This window comes from Orcinus orca, chromosome 1 (assembly GCF_937001465.1).
Source record: "Orcinus orca chromosome 1, mOrcOrc1.1, whole genome shotgun sequence".
NCBI lineage: Eukaryota > Metazoa > Chordata > Mammalia > Artiodactyla > Delphinidae > Orcinus > Orcinus orca.
In genome coordinates, this window is record NC_064559.1 from 192599965 (window position 1) to 192617521 (window position 17557).

General features: G+C 46.1%; 1 protein-coding gene across 2 annotated transcripts; it reads left to right on the forward strand.

Annotated features, from left to right (window-relative positions):
- The first annotated feature begins 5813 nt into the window (after window positions 1-5813).
- On the forward strand, window positions 5814-11363 carry STMN1 (stathmin 1). 2 transcript variants are annotated; one of them, XM_004266660.3, is made up of 5 exons: window positions 5814-5921; window positions 7532-7604; window positions 8106-8278; window positions 10227-10418; window positions 10848-11363. In XM_004266660.3, the coding sequence occupies exons 2-5, from the start codon at window positions 7592-7594 to the stop codon at window positions 10917-10919; spliced, it is 450 nt and encodes a 149-aa protein (XP_004266708.1). In that variant the 5' UTR covers window positions 5814-5921; window positions 7532-7591; the 3' UTR covers window positions 10920-11363. The 2 variants fall into 2 exon arrangements, with proteins under 2 accessions (XP_004266708.1, XP_049568320.1); XM_049712363.1 differs by lacking the exon at window positions 5814-5921 and adding an exon at window positions 6798-6883.
- The last annotated feature ends 6194 nt before the right edge of the window (window positions 11364-17557 follow it).

Sequence of the window (17557 nt, forward strand, 5' to 3'; positions counted from 1 at the left end):
CCCATTTCACCCTCCACTCTGGCAATCACCAAGCTTTTCTCTGTATCTGTGAGCTTGTTTTTTGGTTTTGTTTTGTTTTGTTTTAGATTCTACAGATAAGTGAGATCATACAGAATTTGTCTGACTCATTTCACTTAGCATAATGCCCTTAAGGGCCATCCCTTGGCCCATTTCAAATCAGGTTGTTTTGTTTTGAGTTACAGGATATTAATCCCTTGTAAGATATATAATTTGCAAATATTTTCTCACTTTCTGTGGGTTGCCTTTTTACTCTGTTGATATTGTCTTTTGATGCACAAAATTTTTAATTTTCCTGAAGTCCAGTTTTTCTTTTGTTGCCTGGTGTCACACTAAGAAATCATTGCCAAATCCAACATCATGAAGCTTTTGCCCTATGTTTTCTTCTAAGAGTTTTATAGTTTTAGGTCTTATAATTAGATCTTTGATTCATTTTGAGTTAATTTTTGTATATGGTGTGAGGTAAGAGTCCAACTTCATTTCTTTGCATGTGGCTATCCAGTTGTCCCAGCACTACTTATTGAAAAGACTATCCTTTCCCCCATTGAATGGGTCTTAGCACCCTTGTCAAAAATCATTCAACCGTATATGCAAGAGTTTATTTCTAGGCTCTTTATTCTATTCCATTAGTCTGTATATCTGCCTTTATGCCAGTACCACACTGTTTTGACTCCTGTAACTTTGTAGCAAGTTTCTAAATCAAGAAGTGTGAGTCCTCCAGCTTTGTTCTTGTAGCTACTATCATTTTAAAGGTTCCATTCTATTAGAAAATGCTAAGTTTCTATAAGTGGAAGCTTGAGTGAGAAAGAGGGAAGAGTTGAGTTTGACTGAGGTTTTAGATCTGGAGGGCAAGAGTCTAGCAAAGCCTCTAGCAGAATGGGGAAGTGAGGTATGGTTGGTGGGAAGATGTTAGTTCAATGTGGGTCTTATAGAATTTGAGGACCTTATGGGGCATCCATGAGGAGATGTCCTTTAGGCAGCTGGAAATGTTTTTTAAAGTTCAGGGGAGAGATGGAAGCTCAAGAAGGCAAATAGGGAGTCATCCCCATAAAAGGAATTGTTGGAGGAAGGCATGGAGGTAGATAAGAGGGATGAAGGTTAGAACATAGAGTGAGAAGATGGCAGGGGCAGTGACATCTAGGCCCCGTTCCACCTACACATTTAATGTGTGTGCATTTTACCATATTTTGTTGACTCACATATGCCATTTATTTTTAAGATAGCATTATTTTATATGCCACTAAGAAAATATGCTGTCAGCAATTATGACCTGGTACTTATGGACTATGAGCACACTGATTTCAAAGATACACAAATGTGGGGGAAAATACATCTTAGAATGGATTAAATAAAATATATGCCAGCCACTGTGTCAGGCATCATGGAGAGGGGAGTGGGATACAGCTATGAAGAAGACCCTGCCTTCAATAATCTTCCAATCTCATGGTGACACCTGCAGATACTTCTACCACAAGACTGATTGAGACAGTGATACAGTGCAGGCACCAGAGCTGTTCTGAGATCAGCTGCTGCTTTTCAAGTATTGAGAGGAGTTATTAATATAGACAGAACTGACAGCCATGTCTTTCCTGGGATTTCTAGTCCTCCCCCTCCTTTTCCCTAATGCCTGAAATTTCTAGGAACAAAGCCTTTCCATCCTTTTTTTTTTTTTTGCGGTACGCGGGCCTCTCACTGTTGTAGCCTCTCTCGTTGCGGAGCACAGCCTCCGGACGCGCAGGCTCAGCGGCCATGGCTCACGGGCCCAGCCGCCCCGCGGCATGTGGGATCTTCCCGGACCGGGGCACGAACCCGTGTCCCCTGCATCGGCAGGCGGACTCTCAACCACTGCGCCACCAGGGAAGCCCCATCCATTTTTTAATGAACTGAGATAATGAATTAAAACACCATTGTTTTGTGGTGGGTGTTGAATTGGTACAACTCCTATAAAAGGCAATTTGGAACTATCCAAATTACAAATGTGTTTGCCCTTTGACCTAGCAATACCACACTTTCAGATATACTTACCCACATGGAGAATGCCATATATACTAGCTTGTTTATTACAGCATTGTTTGAAATAGCAAATAGTTGGGAATAACCTAAGAGCCATGGATGGGGCACTGGTTAACTAGATTATGGAACATTCATACATTGGATCCCAGATCCAGGAAATGCTTGATGTATGAACAGGGAAAAGATCACTGATATGTACTGTTAACTGAAAGAATGCTAAGTGCAGAACAGTTACAGCAGACTACCATTTTATTACGAAGTGGGGAATAAGTATACATAGCTAAAATTTGCTTATGTACGCATGGAGAAACCCTAGGATACATAGGAGACTGATAACAAGGGTTAAGGTTGGGGAGGTGTAAGTAGAGAATCTGGCAGATGGGGATAGAGAAGGGAGGAGGACTTCCTATACTTTATTTCTAAACTATGTGACTGTGTTGATCTATTCAAAATGTTGCATTAATTGAATTTTTAAAAATACCCCATAGGAAGAGTTAAGCCAGTGACAATGATTCCCACCGAAAGGAGAAAGTCTACTAGTCATCATTCATTCAGTTATTCAGTAACCTATAGTAATCAAGAAACTTCTCTAGCAATAATGGTTAACAAGTCTCAGCACTGAGATGTGCCAGGCATTGTGCTAAGCACTTTCACATACATTATCTCATTTAATCCTCACCACCTCTATCTGGTGGAGGTGTCCAGCACCAGAAGAGGAAGCTGAGGATGAGAGAAGTAGTTCTTGCCTAAAGTCAACTGCAAACATCCAGGCCCCACCATCTGGGGCCAGGCTCAGTTCTGGGCAGGCACTAAGGATACCGAGACAAGGACACAACCCCTGCCCTCGTGGACTTAGTTGTCTAGTGAGGGAGACAGACAAGTAAAATAGCCGATTCACAGACAGGTTTTGAACAGGAAAAGGAGTGTTAGAGCACGATGCCTAAGGATTAGGGGACAAAGGAAACAGTGAGGCTGGGGACAAGGAGAAAACCTCTCCCACGACACCCTTTTGCCGAGGACAGGCCCTGTAAGCAGCAGTGGAACCTGGAGGCGCCTCTGTGGCAGACAACCCTGCAGCCTCAGAACCAACAATGAACAAAGGCTGCCGGTGCTCTGTAAGAACAGAGCAGATCTGACAACAGCCCAGCTTGTTTGATCAGTGTAGACATCCCTTCTGCACTTTGAAGCCTGAAGCGCTCTCCTTTAGCTGTCTACACAGATCAAATAAGCTGGATGGCTGCCATATCTCTACTTCACTTTGTGTTAAGCCATAGTCGCAGCCAGCTCCACAGCAATTCGACCAAACCATCTGAGCAGAGGCAAAAATAATTCTCATGGGCAAAGACAGACAAGTCCAAGATGTGAACATTAACTCCTTGCTGCCACTTCAGGAGGGAGTGGATTTTGAAGTTAGTTTTAGGAAGCTTCCGAGAAGGGGGCTTCTGCCCCTCTCCAAAGTGAAATGGCAAAGCTGTTTCCTCTCCTTACAGTCTGAAGTCCTTCCTATTCCAAGGCTCATACATGAACACTCATAAGAGTTGACAATTGGGACTTCCCTGGTGGTCCAGTGGTTAAGACTCCGAGCTTCCACTGCAGGGGGCATGGGTTTGATCCCTGGTGGGGGAACTGAGATCCTGCCTGCAATGCGATGTGGCCAAAAAAAAAAAAAAAAAGAGTTGACAATAGATAGCTGTGGTCTAGTTCTTAGAAAAGCAGCCCCATCCTAAAGAATAGGATCATCCCACCGGACACATTTTTATTCACAGGATCATTCTGGGGGAAACCTTACTCCAGCCCCCTCAAGTCATCAAGCAGCAGTGGGGATCTCAGGAAATCCTTGTCATAGGGGCTGGCAGGGCCAGGCTTCTATCAACAAACCCAGGAGCCAAGTGGCATCGTTAAAAAAAGATTAAAAATCTACATGAGTTCTAACATCTTCATTCCTAGCTGTGGTTTCCATGGAAATAGACATCTGCTCCAGGGAGAAAGAAAAGGTGGGGGGAAGCGGTATAAGTGCTTTAAAATAATCAGTGTTTTGAAAGATTTATTTTTTTTTCTGTCATAACATTAATAGTCAGAAATGTGAGATTTTTGTGGCAATTTCTTGTATTAAAAAAAAGTGTATCAAATGGGTGGGACCTTCCTCTGCAAACCTACAGATCAAGTACAAAGACTTCAAGATAAAGGCTGGTTCAGGGGATAGCAGACCTCTTGGCCTTGGGTTTCTTGCTTGTGTGTGTTGCCTGCCAATCTGTCACTTTTCAGTGAGCTCTTATCCCCACTCCTCTTCCTAACGATTTCTGAGATTTTGCTCAGAAAATCTGAAAGATGGAAACACCTGGCTGTTTGGTGGCTAAGTTTGGTCTGAGAGGGAGAAGGCTCTCAGGGTTCAGAATCTGAATTATTCCTGGTCCTGCTCACATGCTAAGGGAAAACCACTTAGACTGGGGGCGGGGGAGAGGCCGACCCCACACAAGGACGATTGTTGGAGAAATGCTGCAACAAGCATATTTCAGGCATCAGTGCATTGCTAATTGTTTGCTTTGTGTGGTGTGTCTGCTGCCTGTATGATCCAGTTTTCCTTGTCTCAGGCACTCTGAATTGTATTTAACTCCAGCATATCCCTAGTGACTAGCTGGACATGGGGAGTCTTTAAATTAGGACTCCTGTTTCAGCAAACTGGGTCGTGTTTGTTTCTTGGTTTGGGGAGGCGGAGCAATAAAATGAAGGTGTCCTTTTGCCTAGTCAGGACCTCAAAGCATGTGCTTTGGTGGAATGACCACTACCGAGGACAGAGCCTTGGTCGGGGGAATGGGAGAAGGGGCTTGGGAACCATGTTCATTTTATTTATTTTTCCTCTGGCTTTTCTGTGGTAAGAATGAGGCTAGTCGTTCTAAGATAGCCAGGGTCAGACCAATTTCCTTTGTGTATCTGCTGTGCTTCTGATCTATCCAGGGCAGGGGGAACCGTGACCTTGTGGCTTCTTTTGTTTTGATTCTTTAAAAGGGACCCCACCGATCAGGGAGCACGTGCTTCAAGAACAAAAGCAACACTTAACTGCAGTCTGTGTAGTAGTCTAGAACTGCTATTGCGCTTCCTTCCCTATCATCCGGCAAAAGGCTTGGCAGAACAGATGGGAGCCTGCATTTAAGCCGAGTGACTTTGTTAGACCAAAGGAGATCAAATTCCAGAGCCTCTTGCTTTCCCCCCACAGGTCTCTGGTCACCAGCTCAGGGACCCTAATATGGTAGCGAGAACTCACACAGTGAGTTAAGGGCCACGCCCGTGCCCTGTTAGGGCTGAGTGGGTTAGAAATTATGATGATGTCACAATACAGGTGACAGATGGGGGCGTCGAGTGGCATTGTCCTGTCACAAGGGCTTGGGCGTCTTAGGTGGCGTTACAGGGTGGGGCACCGAAGGGGCAATGCGCTGTCCGAGTGCTGCCCTTGGGGCGACGTGGGGCAAGTGGCTCAACAGACACGGAGTCCAGGCGGCCACCGTCTGAGAGGTAGAAAGGGACCCTGCCCCGCCCTTTTCCTAAGGATGGGAGAACTGGTTCAGACCCAGGCAGGGTCACCGCATCACCCTCTTCCGCGGCCAGACGACCGTCCAAGCCCCCAGCTCACACCTGGAGACACCGCCAAGAAGCCCTCACCCCTCGCATTGTCCTTCTGTCCCGCCAGCCTGAACTACACTTCCCGAGGTGCTCCGGGGTCCCCAGGGGCGGGGCTCACTTGGGCTGTCGGGGGTGGGGAGGGGCCGGCACGTGCCGCCTCTCTCAGCCAATGCGGAGCCCTGCGGGGAGGTCACGTGCCGCTGTTTGGCGCTTTTGTGCGCGCCCGGGTCTGTGGGTGCTCAGAGTGTGGCCAGGCGGCTCGGACCGAGCAGGTGGGTGCGGGGTTCCAGGAGGAGGTGGCGGCGGCGGCTGCAGGCTGGGGGCAGCGAGAGGGACGCGGCCGGAGGGAGGGGCAGGGTCTTGGCAGCGACCCCTTGCTGGAGGGCGGCGGGCGGGGCCGCGGCCCCAGAGGGGCTGGCGGGCGGGGATCGCTCCGCTTTGTGTGTGGCTCGGGCGGAGCCTCGGCTTTGTCCCTGCTCCCCGGGGGCGCGGCCGTGGTGGGGAGGGGGCGCGGCCGTGGTGGGGAGGGGGCGCGGCCTGCTGGGCGAGCTCGGTGCGTTAGCCCCGGGAGGTCGTCGAGGAGACAATAGGGGGCGTAGGCCCTCGTTTGGCCCCCACCTTCCTCCTGCAGGCGCAGCCCCGCTGGGGTCCCCATTGTCTGAAGGGGCGGGGCGGCGCCCCCAGGGAGCAGCGCCCGAGAGCTTGACACCCCATGAGAGCGCTCCAGTCCTCATGGCGTGGGGCGCGGACCGCTTGGGTGGCGGCAGATTGGGAGTGAAGGAAAGAGGTGGTGAGCCGATGGTGGGGTACCCCACGTTTTTTTTCCGGGGACTGCCCCACCCGCCCAGCTGCGGCGAGGGTGGGGGCCGCCGCAAGGTGTTTTTGGCGGGAGTTGGTGGGGGCGTCCGCACGGGGCGAGCCCGGGAAGGGCGGAGTTACCCGGATAGGACCGTTGGCCCCGCCTATCCCGCCCCTTCCCACGCGCGCGGGCTCCGGGGTGTTATGAGTTCGGGGAGATTCGAAAAGGCGCGGGGAGGAAGGGGGCGGGGCCAGAGGCCGGAGTGTAGGGCATGCTCTGATTGGTCGGGGGCGGCCTGCCGCTCTTCCTCGCTTGGGCCGGGGCCACGCCCACCCTGGATCTGGTGCTGAGTCTAATGCTCCGCCGGGGTTAGACCGTGTTGCTGACTCGGATTTTAAGTTCCAGGTGTTGAGACCCTGTATTCCTACGGTTTTGGTACTAGTCTGGGGTCTACAAGAATCATGACCTTTAAAAAAAATCAAGGGATGTAGAATTTTTCATGAAAAATTCTACACAAGGCAGCAACTATTGTAACCTAAAACCTAGAGGTTCATAAAAACTAATTAATGTTACCAGCTGTTGGACAAGGAGCTTAAACCGCAGGAACAATGGGAGTTCGACATTATTGGTTAATATTAGCTTGGGCGTTTTGTTTTCCACATGGCAGACACAGACAAAGCAGGGTTGGGTATTTCATTTGCACAATGAGTTGTAGGCAGTGTTAAGATGGCTCCGGTCTCGCTAGGCGTTGAACCTGGAATATCTTCTCACCAGGGGGAAAATATAGGGGAGGAAAAAATCTTGTGACTTAAACTCCGTCTAATTTAAAAAATATAAGTATTTTTTGAACAGGCAAGCTCAGTTAACTTCATCTTCTGCAACCAGCGTTCTATTCAATTCACATTTTCCAGTGTTGGAGTATTTTATGGATTTTTATAATTTTCTAGTTAATGATGTCTTATTTAATTCCACAGTAGTGATTTTTCTGACATTGATTTATATGGATGTGATTTGAGGTCCCTTTGAATCGATGGCATGGAAATGCAAAGAAATTGATCGCATGCTTTTGAAAATCGTTTCCAGGGTTTTCCTTGCTAGTGGATTGTGTAGAATACACTGCCAGTCTCTTGTCTTCTGTTCACCATGGCTTCTTCTGGTAGGTAATCTATTTGGAAAATCCGAAATTGTGATGGGCTTCTAATTTTAGGAGATGGCTCAAGTCTTAAGCTTATAATTTGGCACTTGTGTTTTGGTCTTACCAAAAAAAAAATCTATTTTATAAATCAGAGAATAATTAAAAAAGAAAAAAATATTATTACTTGAATGTACTGAGAGCTCATAATTATTGTTTCATTATTAGATGATTTGGCTTGGTGTAAAGCAAAATGTGGAGTTTTGCATAAGTCTTTGTTTTGTTCAGGGAAATGATTGTCAAATACTGATATCTTAGAATGGTATTTATTAATCCAAAAATGTTGAGCTTTGTTTTTCTGGGAGGTGGTATTTAGATAATAATTTCTTGCCTGTAAACACAGCTGCTTCATCAGCCCTAATTCTATTCATTAAATTGATTTGGTTTTTAGAAAACGGTAGAACAGTTTATTAGAATAGGAAAACTCCATTTTTCTGAATATATTATAAATATGATCAAATCCAGATATCCAGGTGAAGGAACTGGAGAAGCGTGCCTCAGGCCAGGCTTTTGAGCTGATTCTCAGCCCTCGATCAAAAGAATCTGTCCCAGAATTCCCCCTTTCCCCTCCAAAGAAGAAGGATCTTTCCCTGGAGGAAATTCAGAAGAAACTAGAAGCTGCAGAAGAAAGACGCAAGGTAAACATCAATTCACAGAAAACAGGATATTTATTAATGTAATATGGCAAATCTGTGTTATTTTTATAAGAGGAGGAAAACAGAATTGTAGCCAGATGGTGATTATAACTGTGAAAATTACATATGCCAGTGGTGGGAACAAAATACCAGCCATCATTTATTGAGCTCCTATTGTGTACCATCTCCTTTACTTACATTCTCCTTTTCTACAGTGACCCTAGAGGGTAGGTGTGGTCTGAGATACTAGGTTAGAAAATGGTCTCAGGAATGTTGTCATTTTTCTGAGTCACATAGCTAGTGAGTATTGGAGCCAGAATTCAAGCCTAGGTCTGCCTGAAACCAAAGTTCATGCTTCTCATGCTTTCTTTTTGAAAAATAGATTTGTTGGTAGATGATTCTTTTTTTGTCTCTTAAGGTTTGGGGTTTTTTTGTTTTGTTTTTTGGGTTTCTGTGTATGTCTGTGGTTTTTTTGTTTTGTTTTGTTTTTTGAGAGCTGTACAATAAAAACATTTTAAATTGCTAGTTATGTGATTGTGTTGCTCAGCTGGCATACTGGTATTGTGGCAGCTATTATCTAAATACTTCTGTTATAAAGTAGCTATCTTTAAAAAGAACTAGTCAGAAAAGTCAACAAATATTAATATGCTTGTTATAGAAAAATTGAGAACCGCAGAAGTTTATAAGTAGGAAATTAAAAGTATCCGTTATCTTACTTCGCAGAAATAACTATTGTTAACATTTTGGTGTATTTCCCTCTATTAAACGTTTCATTAAGAATTTTACAGAAATTCTCATTTAGTCCCCCTTTCCAACAACCTTGTTTGGGGTAAGTGGGTTTAATTTTAAAATTAGAGGAATGAAGGCACAAAAAGGTGAAGTAGTAACCTGCCTACGACCAACACAGTTAGTGTTTTGAAGTCTGGTACATGTAACCACACACATACACTTTGGGCCCCTTTTTAAGCTGCTGTAGCATGTGCTGTGCACCTTTTGGTGCCGCATGTTTTATGTATGTGTGCTGACCCACTGTCAACATGGAATTATTTCCCCAGGAAGAGTGGCTGTGTTTGCAATGGTGTTTCATCTCCCACCTGCTCTTCTTTTTAGTCTGAGTTGATGGAGTTTGATGGAGTTCACTTAGTTTGAGTTCATGGAAGAGATGTAGCCAAAGGCTGGACAGAGACTTTTTTTAGGAATCAGTGCTGGCCCTGTAGTCATTAGTCTGCGCTTTACATAGTAACTGGCTAAATATAGTGAAACTCTTATCACGACTGGGATTTTGAAGAAGAGAATTAACAGAACTAGTGGCAGATGCTCTGAAGTTTTCATGCAAGTTGATGCTTCCAAACACATTGGAATCTGTTTGGCAATAAGCTATTCTGAGTCTGTTGAAGGAGGCACACCGTGGTAACAGAGCTCCAGTGGTCTGGAATTTAATGCAGCTTCCACAGAAAAAAGCTAATAAGCCTTTCCTTGAAACAAATCCTCTGACTTAAATAGTAATCTGGAGGCTTAGTCTTAAATTTTCTATCATTGCCATGTATTTTCTTTTTATCAATATGGTTACATTTTTTATAATGACCTAATTTTCTTTAGGTAGCCTTTGAAGTTAAAAAACCAAAATTCTTTACAATAAAGTGTCATTCCTAAGTGCATGTCACTCAAGTCATCTTGATACCATTAAGCAGTAAATCTTACGAATATTTCCTTAAGGAATAATTGGGCAAGAATCTCTGAACAAATACGGGCAGTCTTCCAAAGTAAATACAAACACTAGAAAAAGAATATAATTTTCACGGTATTTTGATATGGATAATTCAGGTCCTGACTTCAGTATTATTTAGAGATCTAATTTTCTATCTTCAATCCTCAATTAATAATTTCTTTTGTGATTTTTAACTACGCTAAGTAACATTTCAGAGCGCCTAGCCTGTTAAATCTTTTCCAGTCCCATGAAGCTGAGGTCTTGAAGCAGCTTGCTGAGAAACGAGAGCATGAGAAGGAAGTACTTCAAAAAGCGATAGAGGAGAACAACAACTTCAGTAAAATGGCAGAAGAGAAGCTGACCCACAAAATGGAAGCCAACAAAGAGAACCGAGAGGCGCAAATGGCTGCCAAACTGGAGCGTTTGCGAGAGAAGGTTGGTGTCTCTTCCTGGCTTTGAGGGGCTTAAGAGCTTGAGGTTTGATACACCAACGAAGTGGCTTGGACTCTCTGCCTTGATCACATGTGCTTGGTGTCTTTGTCATCAATTTTGGGGTTAACATGTTAAATCAGAGGCATCTTATATTAAATAAGAAGGAATATTCACCAATTCCCAGCATAATTGCACATTCTTTGGAAGAGCAGTAGAAGGCTGAATCATTAGGTTCCATGAGTGACCCAGGAAGTTCAAAGATGATGTCTTAGAACTCTAGTTATGTGATTCCCATAATATATAATTATATAATAATAGTATATTATTATATATGTTATATAACATACTTACTGATGCTGATTTGGGCCTCTTGGGGGTGTGACCTGGCAGGCTTTTTTTACTTGACTGATGGTATATACTGTTTCTTTACAGGACAAGCACATTGAAGAAGTGCGGAAGAACAAAGAATCCAAAGATCCTGCTGATGAGACTGAAGCTGACTAATTTGTTCTGAGAACTGACTTTCTCCCCCTCCCCTTCCTAAATATCCAAAGACTGTACTGGCCAGTGTCATTTTATTTTTGCCCTCCTGACAAATATTCTAGAAGCTGATGTAGGACTGTATAGGTAGATCCAGATTGTATGATGTTGTTTTAGGGGCTAAAGGGGAGAAACTAAAAGTGTTTTACTCTTTTTCTAAAGTGTTGAAGTCTTTCTAATGTAGCTATTTTTCTTGTTGCATCTTTTCTACTTCAGTACACTTGGTGTGCTGGGTTAATGGCTAGTACTGTATTGGCTCTGTGAAAACATGTTTGTGAAAAGAGTATGTAGTGGCTTCTTTCAAACTGTTAGATGCTGAATATCTGTTCACTTTTAAATCCCAATTCTGTCCCGATCTTAACAGATGCTACTGTACTTGAATGGTTAATAAAACTGCACAGTGCTGTTGGTGGCAGTGACTTCTTTCTGTCCAGGTAATAAATTGTCCAGTGATAGAGACCCTCCTAGTTTATATTTGTTCCAGGTGGGGCCTTTAGGCTGGCGGAAATACCCAGCACACACATCACTGCGAGGTCTCTGCCCTGGAGTTTCTCGCTCCAGAGTCGTATGCATTGTCTTCTTCCACAATCGTCACTTTGTTGTGATGCCTCGGCTCTGATCAGCTGTTACGATAGTGTTTCAGATGTTTATTGGCAAACAGGCATTTTTTGTTTCTGTGCCCCCATTAAAAAGGCAAATGGTGTTTCTAGAGAATAGTTCAGAGAAATCTTAAGATCCTAGTTAGATATATTTGATGGTTTATTTGCTTTATGTTACAGCTGGGGGTGGCGTGAATCCTAATGCTTTCCTGCCATAGGAGCCATTTCTCAAGAATCAAAAGAGTAGTAAAACCTTGTGGACCACTATAGCAGCCCTTATGCACTGAGAAAGGGAACCTTATTTTCTGGAGCAGCATTGACTTGGGTGGTGAAGGTTGGCAGTTGCTTCATCTTGTATCCAGAGGTTACAGTGTTCACAGTTGTCAAGGATTGCCTCTCAATTCCGGGAAAGCCTTTGGCAGCTTTCCTAGGCTATTTGGGAAATAGCCTTAATTACATATGATTATTTGCTTCTCAGACATCTGTGGAAAAGCTCTTGGAAGCCACGCTCCTTGAAAGTTTCCAGGATGACTGCTAATACTGCAGTGGGGTCTGCATGTTGCCATGCTTATGCCTCTGCAGCTCTTGATTTGGGTTTCACCAAACTTAGAATAATAGCCTACCAACCTTTCTTCTATGTTGTTAGGATTAAGTGAGTGTGTGTGTGTGTGTAGAGCACACTTAGAACTGTATTTAGTGTATATTTAGCACTATATATAAATAACTTTTTAACCAGAGGCTAGTGAGTGAGCTAAGTATATACTCTTGAGGTAGAAATGACTATGAAGCTTTTGTATGCCTTGAATTGACTTATAAATTTACAAGGTGATCAATTGTAGGGGTTCTGAAAGAAGGCTGAATTTAAAGAGTCATGACCATGTAGGGCAAACAGGAAAAGGATCAAGTGTAGTTTGGTTAATGATGGCAATACCTGAACACATAGGCAAAGGTGAGGCTTGTGTGCATATAGTAGGTATTAGAGGTTTGCATGGGTGAGGTGGTGCCTCTGGGAGTCTTTAAAGCACCAGTTCTGAGTAGTTGGGATATAAAGATGGTGTGAAGATAGAAATTTGGAGTAATGATCCTAGGTGTCCTACGGTTAGCAGTAAGTTTTTGTTTATATGGGACATGTAGGCTAGGTAACAGAGATCAGGAAAAAGCAAGAAGAGGGTCAAGATGGGCTTGAGAGATCCCCCAGTTAGTTACAGCCAACCCCACAGTGGCCCTGACTTAGTATCAAAAAGTGGTCCTGAGCTCCCACCGTATGACAACAATTGTCACAGGGAACTGAAGGGGATGCATTTTACCAACAAAATCAGAAGGCCTGGCTTTTCTATTTTACCTCTGACCTTTGGAGACGTACTAGTCCTGGGCCTCAGTTTTCTCCAGGATAAAATGAGAGGGTTGAACTAGGTTAAGTAATTTCCACGCAAAGTCTTTGCCTATAATTTGGAGAGAAGGAGGAGTGGGTGTTCAGGAGCTTCTGGGGAATGTCTGTCTGTGCTTTCCTGGGCCCGGGGACTCTCTGTCCTGTACTTAGAGTGAGCAGGGCCAGCCTCTCCTGGCAGGACTTATGTCATAGGTTGGGCTTGTAAGGCCAGAGTGGTTTGACTGTCACCACGGAGCACACTCTGTTTCCTTTGACTTGAGTGGAAAATGAGGTGCGTCCCTTCTTCCTGAGGCTTTTGTGCTTGGACATGGTGATTGAGTGGCCTCAGCAGAAGAGAGAGGTTTGAGGGATGAAGAAAGCCCTTAAATCCACGTTTAACAAGCTGCTAGAGTGTGCCCCACATTGAGCTATGTGCTAGCGATGAAAAGATGAGATGGGGTCCCAGCGCACCTTGTGCTTATGGATGAAGCGGGCAGGAGGGTTGTGGAACACTTTGCTGAGAATACGGTCTCGACCACATGCTTGTACTTGGCCAAGTGTGTTTTGGTGGTTTGGTGGAGAGTGTAACCACAGGCGTCGGTGGTCTGGAAAGCTTAATAGAGGAGGGAAGACTTGAGCCAGTCCTTTGAGAAGTCAGATGTTGACCCAAGCATGCACTGGTGAGCACGCACTTTTTGAGAACCTGCCATGATTACTGACTCATGGCAGGCTCTCACTCCCTTTATCCTAAGCAGTGGGGCTTTAGAACACAGGAATGGTAGTGTTCAGTGAACAGAGCCATTTTGAGGGAGAGAAAATGGAGGCAGGGACAGGATGAATTGGAGAGAAGGCGATGGAGACCACAGCAGGAGGCTGTCTTAGCAGCACGGGGATGAAGTGATGAGCGTCTGAGCTGGAGGGTGCCACCCCATATAACTCTGTCCTCCCAGGTAATGGTTTGACCACCTTACTGTTAGTTTGGCTTCTGAATCACTGTTGAAAGTGATTTGTTTGGGAACAACAAGAAGATAAGGCCAGGCTCCTTATAGAGGAGATTCCCCCTTTGGACGGGAGGCTGGATTAGGTGCCCTGGAAATTCCCTTCCACATTCAAGACTAGTTGCAGGTCTTCGCTACCTGGTTAGATCAGGGACCAACCATATCTTGGCCATTGAGGATCCCTCCACTGAGCTGAACTTCAAGGACCCAGAAACATCGCTGGCACTTAAGCCTCTTGCCGTCTGCCTCCTCCCTCTTTGCCCAGGTCAAATAGAAGGTCCACAGTGTCCCCATGGCTCAGGCCCCTGCCAGTGGAAGCTGGTGTTCTGCACTTCAGCGGCACCAGGAAGGTTTTCTGACTTGTTTTATACAGGCACTCAGATTTGTAAAACAGTTGCAGGGTTTGATAAGTTCTGAAATGCAGCAACCTCAGTGGAGGGGCTCTGGCCCATAGTGGGAAATGCCTAGCTTTCTCCCAGTGTGGTCAAGAGCAGTACCTTCCCTGTCCTTGGGCACCAATCCTACTAGGGGCCAGTGGGCTGTGAAATTGATCCAAGGGGAGAAGAAATAGGCGGGAGATTGGCCAGATGCCCGTGGCCGCTACAGCAGAATGGTGGGTACAAGGAGGACTGAGCTCTGGGGGTGCAGCAGTCCCTGGGCCTTGCTGGGAACAACAAGAAGATAAGGCCAGGCTCCTTACAGAGGAGATTCCCCCTCTGGACGGGAGGCTGGAGGCCTGTGGCCTCCCACTCCCCTCTCTGGGGAGAAGCTCCAGTATCGCTGGGATTGGGGGGGCCTTGGTGGGGTTCTCTGCGAAGCCTAGGCTCCCTCTTACGTGGTCTCACAGCTCTCTGTACTTCATGGCAGCGGCTAATAATTATTTGCATGATCTCAATGGATCCCCAGAACAACCCTATGACATTATCATGCCCATTTCACAGGCAAGAAACGAGGCAAGTGAGACAGGTTAAGGTATTTGCCCAAAGTGACATAACTGGCTAGGTGTGGAGTCAGGAATCTAACCCGAACTTTTTTTTTTTGCAGTACGCGGGCCTCACTGCCGCGGGCCTCTCACTGCCGCGGCCTCCCCCACTGCGGAGCACAGGCTTTGGACGCGCAGGCCCAGCAGCCATGGCTCACGGGCCCAGCCGCTCTGCGGCACGCGGGATCCTCCCGGACCGGGGCACGAACCCGCGCCCCCTGCATCTGCAGGCAGACCCCCCAACCACTGCGCCACCAGTGAAGCCCTAACCCGAACTTTTAACCCCCATGCTATGCTGCAGCTCCTCATGCTTCACAAATGAATTCATTATCATGCAATTATTTATTTCAAGTGTGTCTCTCTAGTTAAAAGGCAGCGTCCCCCAGAGCAGGAGCTGTGCCTGTCACATCACTGGATCTCCAGCACTGAGCCTGGCACATGGTGGGAGGTTAATAGGTGCTGAATTATGAGTGGGTGGTGACTCCTCTGGGCACCTGCTTTGTTCTTGTCCTGTGTAGACCCCGTGGGGAGTCAATCCGATTTTCTAGAAGCAAAGACTGGCTCTGTCCTGGCTTTGCAGACTGGCCTTGGAGGTGCCCAATCCTAAACAGCATCTTCCTAGATCCAAAGGCGCCAACTGGTGGCCTGCAGCCAGAGTCGGTCAGCAGGCGTGTTGTCTTCACTCCATGCTGTGCTTTAAATTTTTGAATTAGGTGACAATTAATTACACTTGGAAATATGATTTCAGGCTTATCTTGAAAAACCAGATCTGGCCGCCCTGGGCTCACAGTCCCACGGAGCAAGCTCTGGGCAGCTGCTGCCCCCTTGAGGTGGGATGTGTGCTCTCTAGCTCTCCATTCCTCTGATCCACCCACTTCTGTCCTTAAGGACCGCAACCCCAGGTATAAATACAGGCCTAGAGTTTGCAGTTCCTGACATGGACGACAGCCACTTCATCAGTCAGCCACACGTTTTTTTTAGGTCAAAGTCCAATCAGTACAAAAGGATATATAAAAGTGCCACTCCTTCCCAACGTCCCCCAGCTCCCCTCCTGGAGGTCCCCGAGTCTCCTTCCACAGACATGCTGCACCACTATGACCACAGTCACCGAACACTCGAGGGCACCTCTTATGGGCCAGACACCAGCTGGGCATCAGAGTCACATGGCACTTTTTCAAAATCAGGACCCTCATCAGACCTTTGGAGGTAGACTTTCTAAAATTGGAGCCCAGGTGTCTAGATCTCTCAAAAGCCCACAGTATTTTCTGTTGCTCAGCCAAGCAGAGACCACTGTACTCAGATGCAACATCCCAAACATGGGCGCCTCTCTGGAGTACCCCACAGTCTGGTGGAGATGGGCCCGGAACCCCAGTCATCAGCGCAGCTGCTCAGAGTTGTGCAGATAATACCCTGCGCAAGAGCGCCCAGCCAACGCCTGAAATCTGGCCAGACCCACAAACCAAGGCCTACCATACCCCAGAAGAGTAGGCACCACTTTCAAATTTTCCACGTCAGCCATTCAATGAGAATACAGGGAGAAGTGTGCAGTGGGGGCTGGGGGCGCCTCAGTTCCACTGTAGACCTAGGATGACTTCCTGTAGGAGGTGATGCTTGGGCCAAGTTTGCTATAGGGGTTAGATCACAAAGAAGATCACAGTTCTACCCTGTACTTCTCTCTCTCCCAGTTCACCCCACTCCATCCCCTACCTCACAATTCCCTATACTTATCAGGGGCCACAAACGGGGACACATTATTAATAATGCACATCAAGAAGACCCTGGGAGAGAGACTAGGGTGGAAGAAGAGGTCCAGACATAATTCAGATCAGTGTGCCTGGCCCGAGGCTGCTTGGGGTGACCGGCTTGGTATCCAGAAGTACCTGCTTGGGGAGCAGAAACCTTGTTCCTTCTGGAAGGTCTCCTGAGAGGCTCTGCAAAGCCAGAGTCCACCTCTCAGCAGCCTGAATCAGTACTATCAAAGAGCAGACCTGGGGCTTCCCTGGTGGCGCGGTGGTTGAGAGTCCGCCTGCCGATGCAGGGGACGCGGGTTCGTGCCCCGGTCCGGGAGGATCCCACATGCCGCGGAGCAGCTGGGCCCGTGAGCCATGGCCGCTGAGCCGCAACGGGAGAGGCCGCAGCAGTGAGAGGCCCACAAAAAAAAAAAAAAGAGCAGTCTTGGCACCGCTGTCAGTCCACAAAATGTTACTGGTCTGCAATGAGATAAGTACAGAAATGGAAAGTAAGCATATAGAAACTCTCATAACAATCTTACAAGGTCTGTTGAAGACTATTAAAGTTGAGGCTAGCATTTTGCATCTTTTTTTTTCATTTCATCAAAAATTTTTTTATTGTAAAATATACATAGCATAAAATGTACTGTATTAATCATTTCTAAGTGTACGATGCAGTGGCATTAAGAACATTCATAATGTGTAACCGTTACCACTATCTAGTGTATTTAATTTTACAAAAGTCTAAGTTCTTAGCAGATTAAAAACCAATTTTTTTTTTTAGTTTGAGAAGCACTGACCTAAATCTTGACCTGTGGGCTCCCCAAAGCCTTGAAGATTTGGGGGGAAACATGCTCCTGATTGATTCATTGTTTTAGTTTCATTTCCCCAAACTGCTGAGCTGAGATTTGCCCCAGAGAGTGG